Source organism: Pyrus communis, chromosome 17 (genome assembly GCF_041283825.1).
Source record: "Pyrus communis isolate YQ-2024b chromosome 17, ASM4128382v1, whole genome shotgun sequence".
NCBI classification, from domain to species: domain Eukaryota; kingdom Viridiplantae; phylum Streptophyta; class Magnoliopsida; order Rosales; family Rosaceae; genus Pyrus; species Pyrus communis.
This window is the reverse complement of record NC_142581.1, coordinates 20,278,714-20,305,160: the sequence shown is the minus strand read 5'-3', so window position 1 is coordinate 20,305,160 and position 26,447 is coordinate 20,278,714. Positions and strand designations below refer to the sequence as shown.

The following is a 26,447-nucleotide window of genomic DNA, read 5'->3' as shown; positions in this document are numbered from 1 at the left end:
AAGCCTTCAAATCTCTATTCTCCCACAGCTGTGCAATTTTGACGGGAAAACAACTTTTGTGGAATTGATTTGTAAAACTGGAATGAATGGCTCCATGGAAAATTATGAAATTTGGACACAACAATGTTCAGCCTCTTAACTTCCTTGTCCAATTCACCTTGCATCGAAACTCCTCCAGAAAGTCGAATTATCACAAAAAAAACGTCATGCATGTGCAGATTGGCTGAAACTGAGAAAAATGAAAGTAATAAGGCTTTTTATAATCAATTCCTTAACAAAAATTAGAGATAATTAATATGAAAATATGATAAATAATGCACCTATCATAATGGACTTCATCGCATTTGGTTCCTAGGTATGCAAATTTGTCTCAAACCAATTCTCCTGTTAACACATTGATGATAAGTGGAACCACAAGCTTGTGTTTGGCGGCCGTAATGCAAACCTTAGATAACCGAAATTAACTAAAAACCGGCCCAACCGGTTCAGTTGATTTTTTCAAATTTTTACTTTAAGGAATTTAAAAATGACGGAAATTGAAATGACGAGATTTTATTTTCTAGAATTTGTAAATTTTCTTGTTTGGTTAACCTAAAAGAACAATGAAATTGAATATAGAATTTGTTATCTTTAAACTCTCAATCATAGAAATTGAAAAATGACACCTATTTACATGGAATTTGAACTTGGGATTTGGATGTCCCAAATTCCAAGTTTTTTTTCCATGCGGAAATTCTAAATTTCTATTCTTATAAATCCAAACAAGAGAATTGGTGCCTGTTAATTTATAAATTCTGACTTTTACTAAAATTCCATATTTATTTCCCTCATCCAAACATAGTGTAAAGAAAATCACACAGCGACATGATTTGTGACTTATTCTTGGATTTTGCTTGGTAGTTCTAATCTTAAAAAAGTTTCAACTTTTATTTTGTTAAAAAATATTTTAGATTTAGTATTTAATTTAAATTTTCCTTGTACGAAAAAATCTTTTTTTTTTTTCTTTCTAAGTTCTTGACCCAAATTAAAACTTTGATTAAAAAGGAATCGGCTACAATACTTATAAATCAATTTAATTTTAATTTTGTGTTCGTAAAAACACAACTCATTACGCATGTTGGGAGAGAGAATCAACACAGCATCGTCATTGTAGTTACGTTTGGTAAGAAAATATTTTTTGGTGCAAAAATGGGTCCCACCGCGTTATGTCTTTCTTCCCTGCCACCACCAACCCATGTGACTGTATTCTTTTCTCCTCTCTTTCAGTCTTTTTCTCTTCTCAAATTGCAGCTCCTCCTTCCCTCGCAGACTTTTAATCTCGGCGGCAATGTCGGCGCCGTCTCCGGCGACCAACTCCACGTCACCTCCTCCTGCTTCACCTGCGACCAACGCCACAGCGCCAACTCCTCCTTCGACGACCAACGACACCACACCTTCTCCGCCTCCTCGAACGGTGACAGCCTCAGCGCCGACCAAGTCTCCGCCACCTCCGCCACCTCCGCCACCTCCGTCTAATTCGCCGGGATTGCCGACGAACCCGAACTTAGGCGTTATAGTAGGGGTTGTGATTGGAGGGTTTTGTACGCTACTTGTGGTGGGCATTTTCTTCCTTTTCTACAGAAGGCGGAAGAGGCGGCAGGCGAGAGCGCAGGAGTCGGGGAACTATCCAGAAGAACCCAAAAGTGAGCTCCTTTTCATTAAAAACTTGGATTTTGTTGTGATGAATTTTGTGCTGCTTAAGATTCCTCATTGGCATTGCGTGAGTTGAACTGAATTCAGTTACAAATTGGTTAGAAATTGAAACTATTTGGGTGCCGGTTTGATAACCGTTTCGATTTTAGTTTTTAGTTCATTTGGTGCTTAAGATAAAGGAGGTGGAAGAAGCGTGTTGTGGGAGTGAGGGGGAAGGCCTCTTCGTATACCCTGGCGTCGTTGAACGTTCAGTGCTGCGTGCATCTCCACTGAAATAAGTATTAGGTAGAAGCTATCATGTGGTTCAAATTGAGGAGAGCAAAAGTTGAGATTTAGAGACAATGCCGGTCTTCCGTGTTTAGAAAGGCTTAACTTTAATCAAAAAGTGGTCGTTTTATTCTGCTTGATTTTATTATTTATATGAAATATCATTAACGAATTTAGTTTTAGCATGTCACATGGTTTAGATTATTCAGCTTTTAGTGATCACTTAACTCTATTTACCTCAGATTTCTGAAATCTTTATAATTTGTGAAACTCCCACTATTCTTGACATCTGATCGTTGCCTCTAATTAAATTTGTATAATTACTATTCTTTGATTTCTCCAGATGATTTTGGTGGTCCACCTCAGCATTTGAAACATAATTATGTTCCTCCACCAGCACAAAAAGTAAAACTGTTTCCAAAGCCTACTCATCCCCCAGTACCATCTTCAAGTTCAACTAGTAGCAGCTTGGGCTCTGAGAAACCACCCTCAGTAGCATCGTCTGGCTTTGCCTTTGGATCGTCACAAATCACATTTACATATGAAGAATTGGCGATGGCAACAAATGGTTTCTCCAATGTCAATCTCCTTGGTCAAGGAGGATTTGGATATGTTCATAAAGGAGTCCTACCAAATGGGAAAGTGGTTGCAATTAAGCAGCTGAAAGCTGGGAGTGGGCAAGGGGAGCGTGAATTCCAAGCAGAGATTGAAGTTATTAGTCGTGTCCATCATAGACATCTTGTTTCACTGGTTGGATACTGCATTAGTGGGGTCCAGAGGTTGCTTGTTTATGAGTTCGTTCCAAACAATACCCTGGAATTTCATCTGCATGGTAAGTATTTTCCTTGGTTAATCTTCTGCTTTTTATATCAATGATTGGAATATTATCAAATAGAAAAATTACAGGAAAGGGGAGACCAACTATGGATTGGCCAACTAGATTGAAAATCGCCCTAGGTTCTGCAAAAGGATTGGCATATCTCCATGAGGACTGTAAGCTTCTTTGCGTGCTAGCTTTTTTGTCGACAACCATAAAAAAAGTTTCTGGTCTGTGTTGTCTGCTTTGGAATTCACCCACTCTTGAGCTATATCTCCAGGTCAACCCAAGATCATACACCGTGACATCAAGGCAGCTAATATTCTTCTTGATCATCACTTTGAGGCAAAGGTAGACTTGTTAGTCCTTATTTACAAAGGTAAAATTGCAAAAATTGCATTGAAAAAAATGAATAGTATTGGGCTAGTACCGTAACTATCTCGCCAAAACCTTGATTCTTTTCCTCCCTTCTGATTCTCCATGCCAAAGTAAAGGCATACATTTTACTTGAATGTTGGCTATGTGGATAACTTTGACTCAAACATTACAATCGGCTATGCTTATCATTTGACGAAGCAAATCCATCATTAAGACAGAACTACCGAATATTTTTGTCAATTTGGTTTCAAGTTCTTCTAACATTGACTCATGTTTTGTATTGTATGTGATCTTTGTTCAGGTTGCAGATTTTGGACTTGCCAAGTTGTCTTTAGATACAGATACTCATGTTTCCACAAGGGTCATGGGAACTTTTGGGTAAGTTTAATTGTCTGCTTTACTTTTTACTCGTAGCTTTACTGATTCCATGTTGTCGAGCTTGGAGTGAAATAAAAAACATCTCTTTTTTAGTTTATAAACTTGTAATGGTTGATTTTCTAATATAGTTCCATTTCTTGCTTTCTCACAAACCTACCAAATGCAGTTACTTAGCTCCTGAATATGCATCTAGCGGAAAGCTCACTGAGAAGTCAGATGTCTTTTCATATGGGGTTGTGCTATTGGAATTGATAACTGGACGCCAACCCATCGATAAAACTCAAACCTTCACTGATGATAGCATGGTCGAGTGGGTGTGTATACAATATTCTCACTGCCAATTTAACACCTGTAGTTTACCATCATATTTTTGTAGAGCACAAAACTATTACACTCTGTTTGGATGAAGAAATTTAAAGTCACTATGGAATTTTAAAATGACGGAAATTGCAATGATGGGATTTATTTTCTAGAATTTGTGAATTTTCTTGTTTGGTTAACCTAAAGAAGAACGGAATTGAATACAGAATTTGTTATTTTTAAACCTTCAATCATAGAAATTGGGAAGTAACACATATTTACATGGAATTTAAACTTGGGAATTGGAGGTCCCAAATTCCAAGTTTGTTTTTCCACGTGGAAATTCTAAATTTCTATATTTATGAATCTAAACAAGGGAATTGGTGCATGTTAATTTATAAATTCTGACTTTTTTTAATCCAAATTCCAAGTTTATTTCCCTCATCCAAACGTAGTGTTAAGCACACTTTTGTTTTGATCTGTTACCAAGTTCTGTTGTTCTGCTGGATAGTTCTTTGGTATATGGCTATGGCCAATTCTTCTGTGTAGCTTTCTGTTCTTGTCTTTGCCTATTAGAACGGAATTTGTTTTTCAGTAGAAAGCTTGAGTGGCATGAAAAAACTGATAGATTATGCCATTGAATTTCAGGCGAGGCCTTTGCTTGCGAAAGCATTGGAAACGGGCAACTTTGATGCTCTTGTTGACGTAAGGTTGCAGAATGACTACAACACCAGTGAAATGGCCTGTATGCTTGCTTGCGCTGCTGCTTGCGTGCGTCATTCTGGCCGACGTCGGCCGCGAATGAGCCAGGTAATCTTTCAAAGTTCTCAAGTTGATCCCTAAAGTAGTCTATTGCTCATGTTTATATAAATTTTCTTTATCTGAGTAATGTATGGAACTACGGAAATTCAAGTTCCAATTTGGTCCCTATATTTCCTAGTTACTTTCTCACCTTTACCAAACACTAATGGGAAAAATGCATTCTCATTTCTCATCACCCACTGGAAAACACATAAGATTTGTTTTCCTTTCCATTCAATGAACCAACGGAGCTTTAAATCTCCTGGTGGGACGTTTGAATCCGATGTTAAGTTATTGGTTTGGTAAACCCAAGCAGACAGACAGTTCAAAGGTTGAACCAACCTAGTCGTGTAAGATTTTGTGGCCGGTTACTTTAGATTTTCCGTTTCATTGATCTTTCCTATCACCTTGTACAGTTGTACATTTTAAGGTTGTTAGTACGCCGAAGAAACGTAGTAATTCCAATTTGACTGTGTGCTGATTTTCCTATTTAACCGATCCATGTAGACATTGTTCTGCATGTGCCATTTGATCCTTAAGATTTGATTGAAATCAGGTGGTTCGAGCTTTGGAAGGAAATCTTTCTCCGGATGAGTTAAATGAGGGAATTATACCAGGTCAGAGTACGGTATTCAGTTATGGAAGCTCAGAGTACAACGCCACTGAGTACAAGGAAGACTTGAATAAATTCAGAAAACTAGCACTAGAAAGCCAAGAGCAAGGGACCAGTGAGAACAGTGGACCTAGCAGTGATTTTGATCTGCTCCAGTCTACCTCAAGTGGCGAAGGCCAACAAACCACCCGAGCGATGGAACTCGGGAAAACAAAGAAAGACACCCAAGATCTTGAGTGAAGCGCTTGACAACTGATACCCAACAAAGAATCACACACCTGCTAACATGAAAAAATACCATTTTCTACGGTACATTTGATAGATCGAATGTACGAGTCTTCAGCTAGATTAATGATTTCTGCGGGAGCTGCATGCAGAGTTGTTTGAAGAATTCGAGTGTTTCTATACCGCCCAGGAGTTTGAATGAAATCAGACGCCTGGAATGTCGATATCAATACATCTTTCGTGGCCGTCCAACATTGTGTTCCAGATGGATTTAACAATGGAACAAAGTTTGACATTGTTCGTTGAAGTTGGGAAGAATTAGGAGGAGGAATAATTCTGTATGTATTTCGGCGGATTTTTTCGTTGTTATATTATACAGTTGGTTATATATTTTACATTTCTTGAAGTTGTTGATACCTTTTGTGTATGTACAAGTTGTGTTATTTGCTTGTGAATTGTATATCAAATTCGATTGACCAGGTTGCAGTCCAATACATATATACATACGTATATTGGCATGCAGGCCCTTTAAGGAAGGATTCCCTTTTTTACCGAAAATTGGAGATTAGTTGTTGTACTCATTTTATACCGAATTTCACGATCTGAATTGTCTAATTTTATAAGTCTTGAGTCATAAATCATCTTTGCAAAAATTTCAATTTAATCCAAAACTATATATCTATTTAATTGTTACAATGAAATTTCAATGTTACTGTTCATCAATCATTTAGATACCTTAGATATTTCCGATTTAACAAATATTTTGCAAAAATAATCAATGAAGTGAAATTTAAAAAATAAATTGTTCAAATTGTTAAAATTCGATGTGATATGTGTCCCAAAAACAAGTTCTTTTTTTGATAAAAATGAAAATTCCTTCCTTAAAGACTTTGTATGCCGGCCCTGAATGAGTCCTTATCAAAAGTGGAAAAAGAAAGAAGAAAGGAAATATCTCAATAAATGGTCTTATTATTCCCTACCAACAAAGAAAGAAACTAAGTTTGGTGGATTGACTCGAGAGACAAAAATGGGATATTCTCAAGTTTCCAATCTTTTTTTTTTATAGAATAACTACCACACACGGTTATCTAATGATTATAAATGAATTTCAAACTTGTATTTTACACGATACATTCGAAGTTCGATTTTTAGTGCTGGTGGTTGTCAGAAGAGACTAAAATATCTTATCATCCTTCAAAAGAGTGGAATGTTGTGACGAAACCACCAATTGATCATTAAAACAAAAAAAAAAATCCTTTTTATAGAAGGGAAGTGTTATTGACACTCTAAAAATTTCATTCTGCACTTCTCACAAAGTGTATTTTTCTTTCCTAATATAAAAAAGTTTGAAGTATAGAATGAGATTTTTGAATTCTAATAACAATTCCCTTATAGAATGTCCAAACTTTAAAAGTACAAAAAAAAGTGTAAAATCAACAAAAAAGTTGGGGCACTTTAGGAATAATAAAAAAGTTCAAAACTCTGGGAGCGGTGGGATCATTGTCCAGCCTGTCCTAGTTCAATTGGTCCAGAAAAGGAGAACCAATCCCAATCGGGTTAAACTCTGCTTCCAAACAACAATACCAGCTCCGGGAAGAATATTCCTCTCTCTCTCTCTCATATTTTCTCTGTTTTTGTTGCAAATCTCTCTGAAGGTTTCAAACACCAAATTCGAATTTCGAAAATTGTCCCTAATTATTTTACTTTTTTTTTCTGGGAAATTCTGATTTCGAATCTTCAATCCTGTGATCCATGGCTTCTCGTAGGCGCATGCTTCTGAAGGTCATTATCCTCGGCGACAGCGGGTAAGCTCGCTTTAAATATGAGAAAAATTGTTGAATTATTTTTCCATAATTTTCATAATTATTTGTTTGGTTGCTGAGAAAATGGAGGAATATGATGAAAAGACCGGGAAAAGTTCTAAATCTTGTGTCTTATTTTATAGAAATGGAAACCCAGCCTGATCAACTTGTTGCATGTTTCGATATATAAAGTTTTTTCTTTTTTAAAAGTTCGATTTTTCTTGTAATTATGCAATTATTTGTTAAATTCTAAAAATGTGTTTGTGAACTGATATCTGTTTGCTTATTTATTTTGATTTGGCAGGGTGGGGAAGACATCGCTGATGAATCAGTTCTGTCCTCAACTTAGATCATGGATTTTTTTTTAATTATTGATAATGTTCCAACTTTCTGAGATTTTGATTCATATATGGTGCTTTTGTAATTCATTGTTTGTATTTGGATTTTTGAACTGTAGGTATGTGAATCGCAAGTTCAGCAATCAGTACAAGGCGACAATTGGAGCCGATTTTCTGACCAAGGAGGTTCAGTTTGAGGATAGGTTGTTCACGCTGCAGGTTAGAGATCTCTGAGCATTCATATATTCAATGAAAGTAAAACGCTATATGATGCAATGTTGTGCAATCATGACTGAACCCCTAACTCTGTTGCTAGTTCGATTAGCTGTCGTTAACTGATTGTCACTTAGATTATGTATTCTTATACATTTTGTTTCTGAGTGAAAAACCCATTTGTTACTTTTGTACCTCTCTTTTAGACAATAGTTGCTTTCCTTTGGTTATGTTGCTGTTGTAAGATGTCGGTTTCCGTTTATCTACTTAATTTACCAAGGGTATAACAATTCCAAGTTGAAGATTCAGACTTTATATTTCTCAAGATCAAGAATGTTTTCTTTAGTGAATACTGGACAGCTTATGATACTTGTGTAGACAGCTGAACATTGTGGGGTTCTGGAGTCAAGAGAAAGATTGCTGCTATTTCTGTCTTTGTTATAATGTTATTGATGCTGAAAAGTGTGACGTATTTAGTAATGGCTGCGAAAGGTACTTTGATAAATAGTAGTTTTTTTGTTTTTTTGAGTACAGATAAATAGTAGTTTTGAAAATGAAAAAAGAATGGAAGGTGAAATCTATGCTTTATATCAGTTTTGGAAACTATTGCTTTCCATACACACACCAACTTATAATAGAAAGAACCATATTTTCTTCATGTTTGAGATTATCATCTATCTCATTTGTAGTATTGACACCCCTATCTATCACGCTCAGCATGCAATGGGAAGTGATATGAATCAACTATTGATGTGAATGTCATGAAATCGTTTGTAAGAGAAAATGTCAATATACATGCACTTGCAAATTAGAAGGTTTACACCGTTTATTCATGTGTACAGATTTGGGATACTGCTGGTCAGGAAAGGTTTCAGAGTCTTGGTGTGGCTTTCTATCGTGGTGCAGATTGCTGTGTCCTCGTGTATGATGTGAATGTCATGAAATCATTTGATAATCTTAACAACTGGAGGGAAGAATTTCTGATTCAGGTAATTACAATTTGATTATCTCCGTAGATAGTCACACATATGAAGTGTTGACTGATAGTTACGTTGTGTGTATTTGATGTTTAGGCCAGTCCATCTGACCCTGAGAACTTCCCATTTGTTGTGTTGGGAAACAAGATTGATGTTGATGGCGGAAATAGTCGAGTGGTAAGTTGTCTAGATTCTAGAATATGGAGGTTCTATGTTATTGCTCTAGAATGTGTGTACATCAGCAGTTCCTTTCTTATAGTGTGTGCATATCGTTCTACTCTTTTGGCTGTAGGTGTCTGAAAAGAAAGCAAAGGCCTGGTGTGCTTCCAAGGGAAACATACCATACTTTGAGACTTCTGCAAAAGAGGGCTTCAATGTGGATGATGCTTTCCAGTGCATAGCCAAAAACGCACTGAAGAATGAACCTGAAGAAGAAATGTAAGTATTTTTTACTTAGCCGATTTATCATTTTGTTTTCCAATCACTTTTCCCTCGAAGTTTTCTGTTTCAGCATTGAATTTAGGCCCTCTCCAATTATTTTAAGAAATATCTTATACATCTGGGACCCTAATTTGAGATAATTATCTGAATAGGTGATGTTGATCAATTTAGAGTAATTGGACAACAAAATTTATTTACCAGTCAATTAATTTCCATCAAATTGTGATGGTAGGTATAGATAGCAATTCTTCTTATTTATTCCTGTCCACAACAAGTTGTTATGTATACCTACTTCTATAGAGGAGGAGAAATACCTCTTGGTTGTAGTTGCTTTTCATAATTAGTAATTAGTAATTACAGTCAAGTGGTATTCCCTCACCTTTTTAATAAGGGGTTCTTGCATTCAACCCTTTGAGGTATGTGATTTATGTGGAGAGAGGCTACCTTATCGTTTAACACACTTATGCCTAGTTAAGGGAGCATTTTTGCTTAACACCACCTTAACCCAAGGTGTATACTCACCAACTCCCTTCGATTTTAAGAGAACATACACCAAAGTAGTGTAAAACAGAACTTCTCTGTTTCAAAATATTACGTGTGTGTGTAAACTGTAAAGAAAAGGAAACTGGTCTTAAAAGCTGGTTCCTTGATCTCTATGGTTTCTGAACAAGAATCCTCTCCATTTTAACTTGAAATGGGGAAGAAGGGTCTTTGATATTAGCTGTCCAATCAATAGTGCGTTAGTGAAAAAATCATGAAAGTCATGTTACTTAAAAAATTATTGCGTAATGGTTCGGTTTTGATTGCACAGCTATTATAAAAGAACCAGATATCTGTCCGACCAGAGAAAAACTTGTGTGGACCGTTGTATAATGTCATCACGCTGACTTAGTGTGTCTTACTACGCAAAGGAAGTCATTTGTTAGAAATAAAAGGAAGTTTTTCATTTCAAGTACTCACCATGTATTATTAATGCCTCTAATTACTACCACATCAGCACGGTGACATCATATGATGGTCGTGCACAAGTTTTACACGTATAACATTTCTTGTTGGCAAGTAAGATAGAACCCAGCTCTTGTTGACATATAGGGTAAAAGTAAAATAGAGTATTATGGCTTCAGTTCCAGTTCTCCCCAAAACTGCAGAATTTTAGGTTATAGCAATAATTTAACGAACACCACAAGCCAAAAAGAAAAACAGACGACTCTTATACTATGTGAACTTATTATAAGCACCTCTTCCCGTTTACCTTTTCCGCATAATTTAAATGTTAAATTAGTTGGAATACTCAGTTTCTACTGGGGTACTAATTGAATACTTGTGGATTTTGTTTGTGGATGATGAAGATACCTTCCGGACACAATTGACGTTGCTGGCGGAGGGAGGCAGCAAAGATCTACTGGCTGTGAATGTTGAGGAGTTATTGAGTGGGCTTTTGCTCTTTGGATGGCAGAATGCAGTTCTTATCAACGATATTTGGTGATTTAAGACTCAGTAATCTTAAAAGTTGATGATTATAGGGAACGGTTACAAAGTTTTATTTGTATTAGAAGTGAATGGGAAGAGTCATTTGTTTACTTTGCATTGCTTTTGTTTATATTTAATGATTTTATTTCCCTTTTAATTTGTTTATCTGGAAGTGTAGTGGTTCTTTACTTCTTTCATTTACTGTAGCTGTTTGAAATCAACAACATATTAGGCCACACTTTGCACTGCAGTTTTCATCTTGGTGAAGGCTGAAGTTGATGCTTGAAATGGTATAGCACCAAGATATTAATATTTAGTATTTGATTTGGATTTTAGGGGAAATTTACACTTTTTTCGATTCCGTACGGGTTAGTAAACATGTGGTAAATTTTAGGAATGAACTGGCTTCCACTCATGAATTTTAGTAAATGCAGGGAACTCAAGAATCAAGTTAATGGGAGCTTTACCTATGGAGACAAAAACATAAAATACATTTCAAGAACTCCACTAGTTTTGAAGCATTTCAAAGAGGCAACAGTTGAAACAACAACAAATCCAGCTCCAAAATAAAGAAATCAAATTTTAAAATTTCAGCCGTGCCCTTCATAGACTCGTCCAAAATTACACCACTTATAAAAACATCAATTGATTTTAGATTTGTCAAAATTAATTTTTGCAAGATCAGTTTTATAATTTTTTGCACATTTGCCAGAACAATTTCACAATACATGCACTTCTGCAAGATTAGTTTAGAAATTCTAGCAATTCTACAAGATCAGTTTCAAAATTCATGCATCCAAATTATCAAACCTCAAAATCAAATACTTTCAGATAATACTAGAATAAAAGCTAAAAATAATTCTCATAAAAAAAAACTCATAAATCTAGGGAACAATATGAAGAAGAAGAGAAGGAGAGAGAGAGGTCAGAAGGAGGAGAGAAAAGGCGAGAGAAGTACTGAAGAAAAAAGAGGAGAGAGAAAGAAGGAAATAAGGAGATATAAACTCATCTTCAACCATAGAGGGGTAAAATTGTAAATGCAAAGACAATTAAAATAACAACTCTAACATCACCTGACACATGGATAATGTTGGAACCAAATTCACGCACTGTAGCGGATGGAAGAGCTATGCAAGTCCGACCACATGTAAGAAAGCAAACAACCGTAGTCAGACTTTGAGTACCGACAGGATATCGGCAAAAGGCTTTTCGTAGTCAAGTTAGTAAGTAATATTAAAACTAAAGTAGGGGCAAGAGAATAAGCAAGGATTATGCATTATGCAAATGAAGTGCTTTATATGCATTACCAGAGTATGCCCTAGATGACAATATTTATAACAGTCGGGAGAGAGCTTTTAGGATATGAAATCCGTATTGAACTGAGACGAGGATATCTAGGATTTGATATAGGAGTGTGGTTACAATATTTATAACAGGCCGAACCCCCCTTCCGCCCTAGTTTTTAGGTTTATGGTTTAATTTTTGGAAAAATTTTCTAAGTATTTGGAATAATTTGTTTGGTTTTGGTTTGTTTTGAATTATGGATACTATTTCTCGAATTGATTAATTGAATGAATGGAATTATATTTATGCATGCGACCAATTCAATCAATTATTTCTAGGTATGTCTAGTGGGGAAGTTAGTTGTCTGGCTGATAGTGCTACCATGCACACCATATTGTGTGAGCGACACTATTTTACTAACTTCGTGCCTAAGAAAGCACATCTGACAACTCTCTCAGGCTCATCCAACTTGATTGAAGGATACGGAAAGGCCCTTATAATGTTGTCTAATGGTACTATCTGAACCATTAAAGAGACCCTATATTTTCCACGTTCTGGAAGAACGTTGCTAAGTTTTACAGATATTTGAGATAATCAATATCATATTGAAACCACTGACGAGAATGGTTATGAATTTCTTTGTATCACTTCTTATGAGTATGGCCAAAAGCATATTCACGAGAAGTTAGAACGTCTCCCGAGTGGGTTGTACATAACAACCATTCGGGGGCATACAAGCCCACCATGTGGTCGGCCCTGTGCCTGAGTTCTAAAGCACTTTGCTACTTTGGCATGACTGTATGGGACATCCCGGACGCGACATAATGCGCCGTATCCTCAAATCATCACATGGGTATCATTTACCTCTCTATGTTGGATTCTCGCCATGCAAAGCTTGTTCTTTGAGGAAGTTGCATACTCAACCTTCAATTACAAAGATTATTCACAACCCTCCTAAGTTTCTTTAGAGGATTCAAGGGGATATTTGTGGACCTATGCAATCAACATGCAGACCATTTAGATACTTTATGGTGTTGGTTGATGCATCAACACATTGGTCACGTATCTACTTACTGTCCACACACAATGCTGCATTTGCGAAACTCCTAGTACAAATTATTAAGCTAAGGGCTCACCACCGTAATTATCCGATCAAGTCTATTCGTCTAGATAATGCTATAGAGTTTATGTCATAGACTTTCGACGATTATTGCATGTCAGTAGGGATTAAAGTCGAACATTATGTACCCCATGTTCACACCCAAAATGGCCTGGCAGAAGCTTTCATAAAGCAACTTCAATTGATAGCTTGAACTTTGGTTATGCGAACCAAACTACCAGTATCTGTCGAGGGCTATGCAATATTGCATGTAGCCATGCTAGTCTGCTTGAAGCCCACTGCTACACAACCTTATTCACCGTTATAGTTGGTTATTGGATAAGAGCTTGACGTCTCACATTTACGTGTGTTTGGGTGCTTAGTCTATGTGCCAATATCGCCACCACTATATACCAAAATGGGTCCTCAGATAAACATGGGAATCTATGTTGGTTATGATTCGCCATTAATTATTCGCTATTTAAAGCCCTTGACAGGAGATCTCTTTACCGCACGTTTTACGGATTGTCACTTTGATGAGACAATCTTCTCGTCATTAGGGGAGATAAGTATGCTAACATTCTTGGAGAATGCCGCGAATTGTCGTGGTATGCTCCCATTATGTCTTATTTAGATCCCTGCACTACTAGTCTGAAACTGAGGTGCGATGAATTATAGATATTCAGAGCATTGCTCAAAGCATGCCGGATGCTTTTACTAATCTAGCTAAGGTGACAAGATCACATATACCTATTGCAAACGCACCTGCAAGGATAGACGTACCTCGAGTATGCCGTAATATCGCATGGGAAGGCTGGGAAGTCCCCGAAGGTAGGAAGGAGATACCTTTCACACGGCCTGGTACATTGGCAGCTAGCTAACCATCTGCTTCGACCCTGAAGCATGGCAGACCCCTTGGTTCAAAGGATTCACAATCCCAAAAGAGGAAAACGGCACAAACTAGTGACCTTAGTCTGAATCCGACCATCGACCACTCATCTATTCCAACACATGAGGTTATTCTAGATTACGGTGATATCTTAGATGAGATAACCTGACCTCTCGATAATCGCGAGATTTCAGTCCACTACGCAGTATTGGATAAGGTTTGGAATCGAAATGAGATGATCGTCGATGATGCATTTGTGTACACAGTAACTACTGACATTATGCTTAGTGATGACATTGAACCACGTTTTATTGATGAATGCCACGTTTTCTGAGTGAATATTTAACAAGTCAGGGTTATGTGAACAACGAATTATGCCTATGCGTGTTCATAAAGAAGTCATATTCCGGATTTGCGATCGTTGCAGTTTATGTCGACAACATGAACCTCATCGAAACTCTCGCAGAGCTTGAGGAAATTGCCGCTCACTTAAAAACCAAATTTGAGATGAAAGATCTTAGGAAAACTCGATATTGTCTCAGCCTGGAGATCGAGCATTGTTCGGATAGAATCCTAGCACATCAATCGAACTACACCCAAAAGGTGTTGCGACGTTTTAATGAGGATAAAGCGAAGGCTTCGAGTACTCATATGGATGTTCAGACTCTAAATGCTAAACGAGATCCCTTTCGTCCAAAGGAGGAAGAAGAAAAGATTTTAGAGCATAAAGTTCCATACCTAAGTGTAATTAGGGCTTTATTGTACTTGGCTCAATGCACTAGACCCGAGATCTCCTTCGTTGTTAATCTTTTGGCTAGATATAGCAATGCGCCCACATGCAGACACTGAAATGATGTTAAAGAGATTTTCCGTTACTTAATAGGTATGACGGATCTGGGCTTGTTCTACACCCACAAATCCTCGAAATAAGCCTTCATCCCCCTAGATTCTCGGGTTGATTTCCGCCTTGTTGGTTACGCAGATGCTGGATATCGGTCTAACCCACATAGAGCACATTCTCAAACGGACTATGTCTTTACCATTAGAGACACCGCTATATCTTGGAGGTCTACCAAGCAAACGCTAGTTGCGACTTCTTCGAACCATGCTGTGATCCTCACCCTGCCTGAAGAATCGCGTGAATGCTTTTGGTTAAGAGCAGTCATGGAAATATGTGAAGCACTAGTGGTCTTACTACTGTCGTTGACCTTCCTATGACGATCTTTGAAGATAATGCAACATGTATCGAGCAGTTAAAAAAGGGATACATCAAGGGAGACAACACCAAGCACATATTGCTGAAGTTTTTTTATTCTCACTAGTAACAGCAGCATCAGAACATTGAAGTTAAGCAAATTCGTTCCTAGGTCTACTTTTCAGAAGCTCGTCCAAGGAATCAGTATGCATAAGTTATTTGAATTGAATTGCTTGTAGTTCTTTTATTTGGAAGTTATGTCTAACTTAGGGAGAGTATCCTGAAACATACTCACTTGATCTTAATGTACTGTTTTTCCTACGATTAGAAGCAATTTTCCCACTGGGTTTTTGCTACCTAATGAGGTTTTGATGAGGCACCCATCCTGGGATGATCATACTCCGTTGAGTTCACTACTTTCGTCTTGTTTGACGTTTGTTTTAAACATTATGCATACTTCTCATTTTTCACCTTAGTCTATGAGTTTTCACCTGCCTTAGGTTTTACCAAAGCGAGGTTTTGTGAGTTTTACTACCAATGCATACTTTCTTTAAATTTTGACTCACACTCGCCCGTTGTGCCGCCGACTTCATCAACTGTTCTACCTTATTTGCTGAAGATTTGATGCGATGTTTTGTTTGAGTATTTACACACTCAAGGGGGAGTGTTGCAGTCATATTTAGAATATAAATATGATTGTGTAAATCCTAGTGTATCTAGGGATATCTTTGAATATTCCCTTTAGTAGTTAATATCCTATTAAAGTTGTAATCCTAAAAAGATAAGGATTTAACATATCATATTACTATAAATAAATGCACAATGGGATGATACAACACACACATCACAATTTAAATCTCTCTCTTTTCTCCCTTATTGCCGCCGACCTCCCCCTCTCTATTCTCTTAGAATAGTTTAATCAAATAGGCTTACAACAATTTTAAATTTATATAGAATAATAATACAATAATACATATTTAATATACAATATAGACATACGTTATGCTATTGTATTTTATAACAAGTCTCTTTAGTAGTTTAAAAAATTAGAGTCATGAAAATAACTTTTTTCTTAACATGTCGAAACGGGTCACTCACGTGTCACTGTCGTGTAAACCTGTTAAAGGCCCGTTATTAACGGGTTCTAATTGTGTGATCCGATAATATCCCAATTAGTTATCAAGTTAACCCAAAATTCATTATTTTTGTATCATTTACGTGTCGTATTAATGAATCGTGTAAAAAATTATCAGGTCTATTCTCAAGGGAGCAAATTGTAAACTTACTATATTTGGCAAACACTCCTCTTTATTTATTTCTCTTATTTTTGTATCATCGACGCATGACACGTGTACAGCGGATAATATAGCAGAGCTACAAGGAAGCCGCAATTGTTTACTCAAGCGACCAAACAGACCCTGTAGTTTCTACATAGATCGCTGGCGTTGCACTTCCTCTTCTTCCTCGATGCTTTTCTTCCTCTCTGATTTCAACGATGGAGGCCACCGAGAATAAAGGAGCTGGGATACTGCACCACATCCTCCCTCCGCGTCTCGAAGACGCTGGCCTCGAAGACTGTGCCTTCCCGCCAGACTCCATCAAGGAAGCCTTCCTCAAAGCAGCTACGGCCGTCAAGTCGCCCGCCACCTCGATCTTCACCTCCGACGAAGACGAGGAATCGTTCGAAGATTGCGTCAATGACCCCTGGCTGGACCTGAAGGATCACACCGGCGAGCTGGTCGGAGCCGAGCCGGAGACTCGGTCGGCGGGATCGTGCGGCGGAAACAAGGGTGGGTCGGTGGAGGTCGGCGGTGATGAAGTGGTGGTGGGCGGTGAGAAGGAGAAAGGGGATAAGGTGATCGTGGGAGGTGAGGACGTGAGAGGTGGTGGGGAGAGGGATTGTGTGGATGGATTGGCGGGATTAGAGATCGGAGAGAAGAAGAAGGGTGAGGAGGAGGAAGAGAAAGATGGCGGAGGACCAATTTTGGTGGGAGGTTATGTTTGAATTTGAAACCCTAATTTTGATCTTTTGGGAATTTGTTTAACTTGGTGTTTGTTGTCTACTGTATAGTGTTGTGAACTCTGACATTTGACAATATTTGCACTGAACATTTTGCATTAAATTCAACTTTGGATTTGTCTAAATTGATAGATTTTGATTGGAATCAGTTTGTTAATCCTAGATTGAGGGATTCGTGGTTGTGATAAAAATGTCTAGTTTGTGATATGTGAATTGCAATCTTGATTGACATTTGCCCCTGAAACTAAATTCGAGTTCGACATTGCCATCTGAAACTCAAAAATCGTCACTTTACCCCGTCTCTTTGCCTTGTTTGTGTCTATCATGTTCGATATCTGGTTAAGACTGGGGGCAAGGGGAAGGAGCTAATCTAAAGCTTGAACAAGTTTGATTGCTCGGCTTGATCTACCTACTATGGTAACCCATACCTAAATTAATTATCAAGGATGTGGTGTACAAGGGGATGGGAATGAGAATGTAATGGAATTATAGTATTTGGTTGGAGCTTAGTATGGCCAGCTTGAGAGGAGAAACTTGCATGCAACGAGGATGCGTCCTTGTGTTGGTATAGTGCTCCTACAACTGGCGATGAAACATCTTCATATTACGTCGCGTGATCTATAGTGATCATACAATTAAAGGTTACATCGCGTAATGAGTGCTATAGAAATATAATCGTATCTCAGGGCACCAGAGAGAGTCGATACTTGTTGGTGAGTAGGTTTCCATGGTAATGGTACATTACAATTCGCTTCCCTCTTGCAAGTTAGAAGTCAAAACTGAATCTGAGGTGCCCCTTCCTCACGTCATCAACTTAGCATAATCACATGGACAGTGTAGCCAATAAAACCACCGGTGAGCTTTCCTGTTCGGAAACCCTCTTTCGGGGAGAAACTTTCTTGCAATCAAGAAAATAGACTCAAGCATGTCACTCGTCTAATAAATGTTTGTCATTCGTCACACGAGTTAGTTTAATGAAACACTTCCTGGTTCCTACAATTTAAAAGGCTAAGGCATCCTGCACTCGACATTGTTTAAGACATCTAGCGACGACCTGCAGGCACACCAGCTTGTTCTTTTTTGTGGCGGCGGCATCACGTAAATTCCCTTTAGTCTCTTAGTGATAAGTTGCACGTGATCCTTAAACTATATATGATACATCGACCCCTTCGCGTCACATCAAGTTTGTTTTCCTTCTTGCCTCGCTAGTTGATTATATATCGTTCCGCAGGTGTCAATTGCCACTGCCACATTTGCCATGACATTTTCCGCATCAATGTCCGTCGTCGAGTACTAGATCTGGCACTCGTGTCATGTTTTTTTTTTTTTTTTTTTTTTTTTTTGGTTAGTGTTATTTTCTTGACATACGCGATATTTTAACAGGTCGTGTCCTGTAACACCATTAAAATGACAGGTATCATAACCATACTTGAACTCGACCTGATATGACCCGACGTTGAACTCGTCCTAATATGACCCGACGCGTTATTCGGAGAGAAAAACTATATTAAATCAATAAATAACAAAATGAAAAACGTAATACTAAATCGTAAGTGAGATCAAAGAATCCAACAATAAGGATTTAGTTAGCGTGTAACCTAATCACTACCCGATTAGTTAACGTGTTAACCTGAAATCCGTTATTTTCATGTAATTTCTGATCGGATTAATAAGTCGTTTAAGAATGGCCAGGTCTATCGAGTACTACCATCCTCAAACGTTTTCCAGTTCCCTGCGGTAACTCCCTAGCCTTGCCATCAAGTTTCAGTTAAATAAAATGTTGAATGGTAGGAAGCCTTTTGGTCATTGCCAATTTCCATTGCAGCTCTGCACTTTGTTCCTGGGGCCAGCTTGTATGTCTGCCCTGGTAGGCCAGAGACCATCTATAATTGCCTTCCTTCTAGCCACCACAATCTTTGCACTAGCTATGTTTGAGAACATATGTACCTAAGATACCTAGTTTCAGTAACCTGTTCTAGCTTCAGTTCACCTGTCAAATTTTACTGCCACATACTCATCTCCGAGTTTCAAAAACAAATGTAAAACGTTTTAGTTGGAGTCTTTTAAAATGTTAGGTGCTTCTACCAACTTTTTGGACCTACTAATTATGTTGCCGTTTTTCTTAAAGTGCTTGTTTGGGTCTGAAATAACAGTTTGGATCGAGAATAGGTTAAACCGAGTCACGAATGGACTTATTCGACCGAGTCCCAAGGAAGTAGGAATGTGAAAGGATGAAGTTCAAACGTGGCGTGATATATCTTTCTTCATTGTACCGACAGCTCTCTTCCACCCCCATGTGCTGAGCTTTCCTCTCCATACATACCCCTTGTAATCTTAATTGGTCAGTTATCATAAAGCTGTTGAGTTCATGATCGGACCTCTATGGTATTCGTATCTAGAATTTTGTTGATACTTTTTACTCTATTAAAAATAAATTTCACTTAGGTCTGGTCACCTTACTCTGGTCCTGAAAAATCATGATCCCACATTCTTCATTTTACTAAGATTGTGAGCAATTGTCGTCCACCAGTACCACCAAGTGATTATTTTCGGATTAAAATATATAGAGGTAAGATTTTTGTAAGCATCAATCTTTTTCTTTTGGGTTTTCTTCAATGAAATTTCTTCTCTTCCTTTGATCGTGAATATCCTTTCGGAATCTTGCAGATGAAAGCAAATTAAGTGCAAAGTTTCGACTAAGGAGTTTGCAAGCAGTGTCTTGCACTACTAGAAATTTCGATTTTACCGACAAAATTAATTTGCCGGCAAAATAATATTTTCTAGTAGTGTTGCTTCTTCAGTAAAATCCCAATCAATAATATAACATTCATATCACACGTTATTTATTGTTTTTCTATCTTTGTTAATTGGAATCAAATTGTGGTTTATAATATTCAGTCAATGAAAAATATGAATTTCACCCGCCCTAGCCCTCTTCAATTATAGAGATCTCAACATGTATCTAAAACACTGGTGCTAATGCTATTGCTAAAATAGCAATTTAGATAGTGGTTTATCATATTGCATGTTCCTTCTTTGTTCGTTTATGTTGATGATATTATTAGGGCTGTGAAACGTGAAATTTATAAAAATAAAAAAAAAAATAATAATAATGTAACGCATGGTGACATAGCAACCTAGGTTCATGGCGAAAATATGGAACCAAAATGTGTAGAAACGGAACCCCTCATTTCTGGATCCATAATTTCTTTTTTCTAAAATTTCTGAAATCAAGGAAAAAGCAACAAGATATTTTGAGTGCGATGGGTTCTATGTATTCAGCACTTCTCTTCATGAGGGTAAAAATTGCCTCATCACTGCAGCCAGTTGTGGCTACTGAGAGGAGGATAGTCTTTTACAGAGAAAGGGTAACTGGAACATTTCTCTTTAGTTAACAAGTATGTACATGACTTTATCCTCTTTACACAACTAAATTTTATAGAACTACTTAACTAGGTGCCGTATATAGTAAATCATTTTAACAGCCTCGCAATGTAGACAATTAATTGATAGAAATATTATAGGAATAGTGATGCATTTAGACACACAAAACTAGCACACTATTAAATAAAGGTTTTATAGCCAAAATGGTTCATGAGATTTGCCCAACACATCACTTTGGTCTCTAAGATTGAAAATCAATAGAAATGGCCATTGAGATTGTCCACCATCCATTATTTTGTTCTTTCCGTTAAAAACTCCATTAAGTGGTCTCGAAGCTCATACTGGAAACTGAAATTTTTGGGCGGAAGTTTGGGCAATTTTCAAAGTTTCGTAACTCAATCGTTTCTTAACCAAATTCGACTCATAATATATCAAAATGAAGATAGGAAAGTTTTGAACAAGATTATACCATTTGGAAGCCCAATGGTTACAGGAGATGGCCGAAAAATAGCTTGAAAGGTGACTGGTCCTCGGGAAAACTAGAAAACTCGCGGGAAACTGGGTAAACTTTAAACGTTAATAACTTCTTCAATTCTCAACGAAACGAGTGATTCAAAAACAAATATCATACTTCTCGACGAGAAAAAGAGAATGGTACATTTCTTGATGGCTAAATTATTGTAATTTTTCTGGAAAATGGTCTGAAATGTGACTAGTCCGCGAGAAAACTGGAAAACTAGGTAAACTTTAAACGTTCATAACTTCTTCAATACTCAATGAAATCGAGTGATTCAAAAACAAAAATCATATTTCTCGACGAGAAGAATAGAATGGTTCTTTATCAATGGCTAAAATGCAGTGGTTTGGCCGGAAAATAACTTAAAAGGTGACTGATCCGCGGGAAAACTGAAAAACTCGCTGGAAACTGGGTAGATTTTAAACGTTCATAACTTCTTCAATACTCAATGAAATCAAATGATTCAATTCAAAAATTATACTCCTCGATGAGACAAAGAGCATTAGCTTTCTCGATGGCTAACTCGCCGTGGTTTGGCCGGAAAATGGTTCAAAAGTGGTTGTCTTGGTCTCATCAAGTTAGCCAATTTCGAGCCGTTTTTCGGCCAAACCACAGCGAGTTAACCATCAATAAAGCTACCATTCTCTTCATCTCGTTGAAAAGTATGATTTTCGTTTTGAATCACTTGATTTCGTTGAGTATTGAAGAAGTTATAAACGTTTAAAGTTTACCCACTTTCCAGCGAGTTTTTCAATTTTTCTGCGGACCAGTCACCTTTCAGGCTATTTTCTGGCCATGAACGGCAACCATTGGGCTTCCAAATGGGTATAATATTGTTCAACACTTTCCTATCTTCATTTTGATATATTATGGGTCGAATTTGATTAAGAAACGATTGAGTTACGAAGGTTTAAAAGTTGCCAAAACTTCCGGCCAAAAATCTCAGTTTCCGGTATGAGCTCCAGGTCCACTTAACAGAGTTTTTAATGGAAGGACCAAAATAATGGATGCTGGACAATCTAAGGGACCATTTCTATTGATTTTCAATTTCAGGGACCATTTTAACTAAAAAGCCTTACATAAATATGTCATCAAGTATCTCGGTATTGTGTATCTAAATAAGTTTATTGGAAAAATAAAATAAAATCTGGGCGTTACTTTTTTCCATTTGCAATTTCAACGTCGTTTCGTTTAGTTTATGATTGTTTGATTTGAATTCGATTATTAGGGATTTGTCAATTTCTGAATTTAGAGGTGTTTGGGTGCATTTTTTTAGAAATTTTTGCAGGTTGTTTACTTCATTTCTCTGCAGCTCAGTTCAGCTCGCCTATTTTTTCTTTTTTGGAATTTCTGTTTCTTTTCTGTAATAATGCATAAAGCTTTTTCTTTTCGATTTCGGTGGCTGATTGCGTTTTCAGCTAAAGCATTGTGTTTTTCGGTTCGAATAAGAATGTAAGTCTAATGTGGACTTAATTTTTATGTTAAATTAGTATGCACCGAATCTCTTAACGTTTAAAATGCTGCAAAATTAGTTTCATTGAGAGACAGCATCTTTTCGATTGCTTGACTTACCAATTGCATATTTGTCAACACAGGATTACATGTTACTTTATCTACCATCTCAAGAAATTATTTTGGCTACAATGTTTTTTTTTTATTCTTTTATTTCATTTGTAGATGATAAACCATACTGAGAAGGGATGGATGTCTTTCTTTTAGAGCTAGTCATATTGGAGTACATTTATATTGACTTGGTACACAACATGGAAATTCATAGACTCCTTTATTTGTTCCCTTTGTATTTGTTTTTGGTATGTGTGTGGCATTTAGTTGAGCACATGAAGTTAAGATTCCAATTATATATTACCTGAATGTTACCATCATCTATATTTGGCTTTGTCACATGTATACTCCATGCAAGTGCTCAATAAATTTGGTCGAATAAGCTCCATTAAATAACTTTTATGTGTTTGTGACCTTCTCCTCAAATTTTATATATTTTCTCTATCCTGATTTGTGTTTTTCGCTTTGTCAATAGATTAATTTTTGGAAATATAAATCTTAGGAACATTCTACCCATTGTTGAGTTTCTGTAATAAATTTTTGAAGTGTTAAGCTTTGCAATCATAATATGATTATTTTCCCCTTCAATTTTCGGGTTTTTATCACAAATGGTCTCTGAAATTGACTCCATCAATCATGATGGTACTTGAAATTGAAAATCAGTCAATGTGGTCCCTGAATTTTAACCCTGGGAATCAATGTCGTCATTTTGTCTGCGTTTCGTCCAAATCAACGTTAAAAAGGGACACGTGACAACATTTTCATGGTAAATGATAATAATACCCTACTAATCTTATTCCTCCCTTCCCACTTTTTCACTTGTCCCACCTAATCCCTTACTTTTTCTCACTCTTCCCCATTCCTGCCTCTTCTGCGAATTCTTTTCTATTGTAAGACTTAGGGTTTGAAAAGATATTGGGGATTTTTTACATGAGATTTAATGAAATCTGTTAGATTCGACTAAATTAGAGGATTGTCAGGAATAATTCGAGATTGGTTGTTTGCGAGGGTGAATTAGGTTGATTATGATGGCAGAAATATAAAAAATGGAAAGCCTCCACAATGTGGTGAGTAATTCGAATCTCTTTTAGTTTTTGAGTTTGTTTGCACTTTTAGTGGTTCCAATATGGCTTTTTGTTCGGATTGATAAGACCAACTCCAACCTTTGAAGTAAGTCTCAAAATTACCCTTCTATTCCCACCCCATTTCATTCCAACACTTGTACTAAAATGGAGTTATGTGTTAAAACTCAAAAAATTGCCAAATTCTGGCCAAGATTTAGGCCAAAGTTAGTGGTGGAGCTGATAGGATTTTTAGGTACCTACACAAAGAGGTTAAAATAACACAAATACTTGCAAGAGAATAAGGTAGTTGTAGTATAAACGGATCAAGCAAGGTCGTTTTCCGAAGGGATTATTTAAAACAATTTATGCAAAACCAAAATCTTAATTAATTATTTGAAAACGAAGATTGGAAAAGGTTGATTTAATGACCTAAATTAAGAAAAACGAAATTAATCAAAAAGGTTGACTAAAATCTGCAATTTTTAAATAAGGAAAAAGGAAACAATTTTTAGAATTCAAAGTGACAAAGTACTAGGGTTCCGCTGTCACCCTAACAATCCTATGTAGTTCTTCTAATTTCTTATGAATTACACATGCATATTTTGAAGGTTAGGTTTTCCTAAAATATATCATACTTGGACGCTCCAACATAGAACATATATCTAACATGCAACCCGTCTGTGGCATCCATATCAAATGTGAACATGCAAGACTCATTAAGTTTTGTGAAAACCTTTGGGAAAACCATATAACTCTTAAGACATGTCGTCCATCCTAAGAAGCTACACATATTAACCACAAGAAGCCTTAGTCAATTTTAGGAAATAGCCTTCTGCCAAAATTGCATCAAATTACTTTTTTAAATATCCTAATGGTCACAAATCACTAAGACAAGTAGATAGTTTAAACCAGTGATTAACAATCCAAAACTGGCATGCATAAGTTCATAAGAAAATTAAAAAGAGTTTTGTATTAAACTAGAAAAAAGAATAAAGACACCTTGAAACTATTAAGTCTTGAAATCTCTAAACTTTTCCCAAAATCTTCTCCCCAAAAATTGCGTAACACTGCGTTTGGATGGAGAATTTCTAAATTATCACAAAATTTTAAATGACGGGAATTACAATTGACAGTAATTAAATTCCTGTTAATTGAAATTTCATCATTTGGATGTTAGATACATAGAAATTACAAAATGACGGGAATTCCAAATTTCTTTGTTCGGATATTCTCTAGAATTTGTATTAAATAGAGGAATACAAATTTGAATAAAAATGTTAAACTAGTTATAAATCATCAAGGTTAAAGTCATCAAACAAAAATCATTGAGCTATAAGAAAATACGTTTCTTTCCCTCACTCCCTGAAAAACCTTGAATGCATTATCCAAGCTTCCACACTTGGAGTACATATCTATCAATGCAGAACCCACAAGAACATTCCAAAACCGGATTTCTCAGCAATGTCTCGAACCCAATTAGCATACTTAGATGCACCTAATTGTGCAGAAGCCGAAATGAGACCAACCAACGAAATCTCATCAGTCCCTACATCACCACATTGCATTCTCTAAAAGCAATCCAACACTTATCTTGGATGGGCATTCTGAGCATAGCCATTAACCATTGCAGTCCACGCCACCATATCTTTTGCATGCAACCCCTCAAACAACTCCCGAGTTGATTCCATATATCCACAACCTTGGTATAAGCAAGTATCAACTCAGTCCAAGAAACAACATCCCTCTCAGGCATTTCATCGGTTTGCGTCAAAATGATACATTAGCAAGACATTAGTTAAAATCAGAGTAAATTTTCCAACAATTAATAGCTGCAATAATGTGATGAGTCTGCAATAATGTGATAAAATTGATTGTAGTAGAAAAATCCCAGTAAAGCACACTTGCAAATGTCAATGAACTTTCATGACATGAAAGGCTTTTATTCTAACTAAAATCTTACTAAAAAACACTAAAATGGGAAATATAATGAAATTAATCCTATATGCCTCGTGAAGTAAACAATAATACCATATTCCTTTTCTTCTCAACTGGGAGTGTCTTCAACATCAGAAATTGCTTTTCATTTTTGATCAACCAAGCATATGCTTTGATTTGTTCTTCTTCACTGAGATCTGGTATTGCATTTACTTCATCATATACCTCTGTTTGATCAAGTTTCTTTGTGTCTGCACAAATATATTCTTGAAAGGATGAAGCCATCTTGGCAAGTGAATATGCAATTATATCTTTAGGGGTGGTTGGTTTTTTCTTTGTATAAGGCACATAAACAACATTTGTTGGCTTTCTCTTGCTTTGAGTCTTCTGAACATTGGCTGAAGTAGGTGAAATATCATTAATAATTTCAATATCTTCTAAACCTTGCGTATCACCATCCAAATCAATATGATTAGTTTCATTATGCGGAGGAGTCATAATCTCAACAGCTTCCACACCTGTTTCAGCACCCTCACCCATGGCTCTATCTTTGCCATACAAATCCACTATATCATCCCAATTTGGAATGACCTTCCAACGAAAACTTTTAGCACCACTATGTGACTACCAATCAAAACATAAAAATAAAAAAAGCAAACCGTAAGTATAAGAAGAGTTAAAAGAATATCACACATACAAAAGAAAAAATAATGAATTTGTCATACCTTCACGTACTCTTGCCAGACATGATCTTCATCTACACTTTTCATATTTTTGGTTGCATC

General features: G+C 36.8%; 4 protein-coding genes across 4 annotated transcripts; 3 read left to right on the top strand and 1 right to left on the bottom strand.

Annotated features, from left to right (window-relative positions):
• Nucleotides 1-1,228: 1,228 nt before the first annotated feature.
• On the top strand, nt 1,229-5,887 carry LOC137708168 (proline-rich receptor-like protein kinase PERK15). The gene is made up of 8 exons (XM_068447178.2): nt 1,229-1,682; nt 2,303-2,791; nt 2,866-2,952; nt 3,057-3,127; nt 3,456-3,532; nt 3,699-3,846; nt 4,481-4,642; nt 5,190-5,887. The coding sequence occupies exons 1-8, from the start codon at nt 1,328-1,330 to the stop codon at nt 5,484-5,486; spliced, it is 1,686 nt and encodes a 561-aa protein (XP_068303279.2). The 5' UTR covers nt 1,229-1,327; the 3' UTR covers nt 5,487-5,887.
• Nucleotides 5,888-6,977: 1,090 nt separating this feature from the next.
• Nucleotides 6,978-10,869, top strand: LOC137708169 (ras-related protein Rab7). Its single transcript, XM_068447179.2, has 7 exons — nt 6,978-7,276; nt 7,578-7,604; nt 7,731-7,830; nt 8,667-8,813; nt 8,898-8,978; nt 9,094-9,239; nt 10,592-10,869. The coding sequence occupies exons 1-7, from the start codon at nt 7,224-7,226 to the stop codon at nt 10,659-10,661; spliced, it is 624 nt and encodes a 207-aa protein (XP_068303280.1). The 5' UTR covers nt 6,978-7,223; the 3' UTR covers nt 10,662-10,869.
• Nucleotides 10,870-16,565: 5,696 nt separating this feature from the next.
• Nucleotides 16,566-17,344, top strand: LOC137708970 (uncharacterized). The gene has a single exon (XM_088688749.1). It carries the CDS (start codon nt 16,675-16,677, stop codon nt 17,182-17,184), a length of 510 nt encoding a protein of 169 aa, XP_088544875.1. The 5' UTR covers nt 16,566-16,674; the 3' UTR covers nt 17,185-17,344.
• An 8,381-nt stretch (nt 17,345-25,725) lies between these two features.
• On the bottom strand, nt 25,726-26,447 carry LOC148689587 (uncharacterized). The gene is made up of 2 exons (XM_088688506.1): nt 26,388-26,447; nt 25,726-26,286 (listed from the first exon to the last, which is right to left on the bottom strand). Exons 1-2 carry the CDS (start codon nt 26,430-26,432, stop codon nt 25,726-25,728), a joined length of 606 nt encoding a protein of 201 aa, XP_088544632.1. The 5' UTR covers nt 26,433-26,447.

Excerpts from the sequence above, each read along its gene's own strand:
- LOC137708970 (XM_088688749.1), top strand. The coding sequence starts at position 16,675 with ATGGAGGCCACCGAGAATAAAGGAGCTGGGATACTGCACCACATCCTC.
- LOC137708168 (XM_068447178.2), top strand. The coding sequence starts at position 1,328 with ATGTCGGCGCCGTCTCCGGCGACCAACTCCACGTCACCTCCTCCTGCT. Across the intron at positions 2,792-2,865 it reads CCTGGAATTTCATCTGCATG|GAAAGGGGAGACCAACTATG; the intron begins GTAAGTATTTTC and ends GAAAAATTACAG. Across the intron at positions 3,533-3,698 it reads AGGGTCATGGGAACTTTTGG|TTACTTAGCTCCTGAATATG; the intron begins GTAAGTTTAATT and ends TACCAAATGCAG.
- LOC148689587 (XM_088688506.1), bottom strand. The coding sequence starts at position 26,432 with ATGAAAAGTGTAGATGAAGATCATGTCTGGCAAGAGTACGTGAAG. Across the intron at positions 26,287-26,387 it reads TCTGGCAAGAGTACGTGAAG|TCACATAGTGGTGCTAAAAG; the intron begins GTATGACAAATT and ends TTTGATTGGTAG.
- LOC137708169 (XM_068447179.2), top strand. The coding sequence starts at position 7,224 with ATGGCTTCTCGTAGGCGCATGCTTCTGAAGGTCATTATCCTCGGCGAC. Across the intron at positions 7,605-7,730 it reads AAGACATCGCTGATGAATCA|GTATGTGAATCGCAAGTTCA; the intron begins GTTCTGTCCTCA and ends TTTGAACTGTAG. Across the intron at positions 8,979-9,093 it reads ATGGCGGAAATAGTCGAGTG|GTGTCTGAAAAGAAAGCAAA; the intron begins GTAAGTTGTCTA and ends TTTTGGCTGTAG.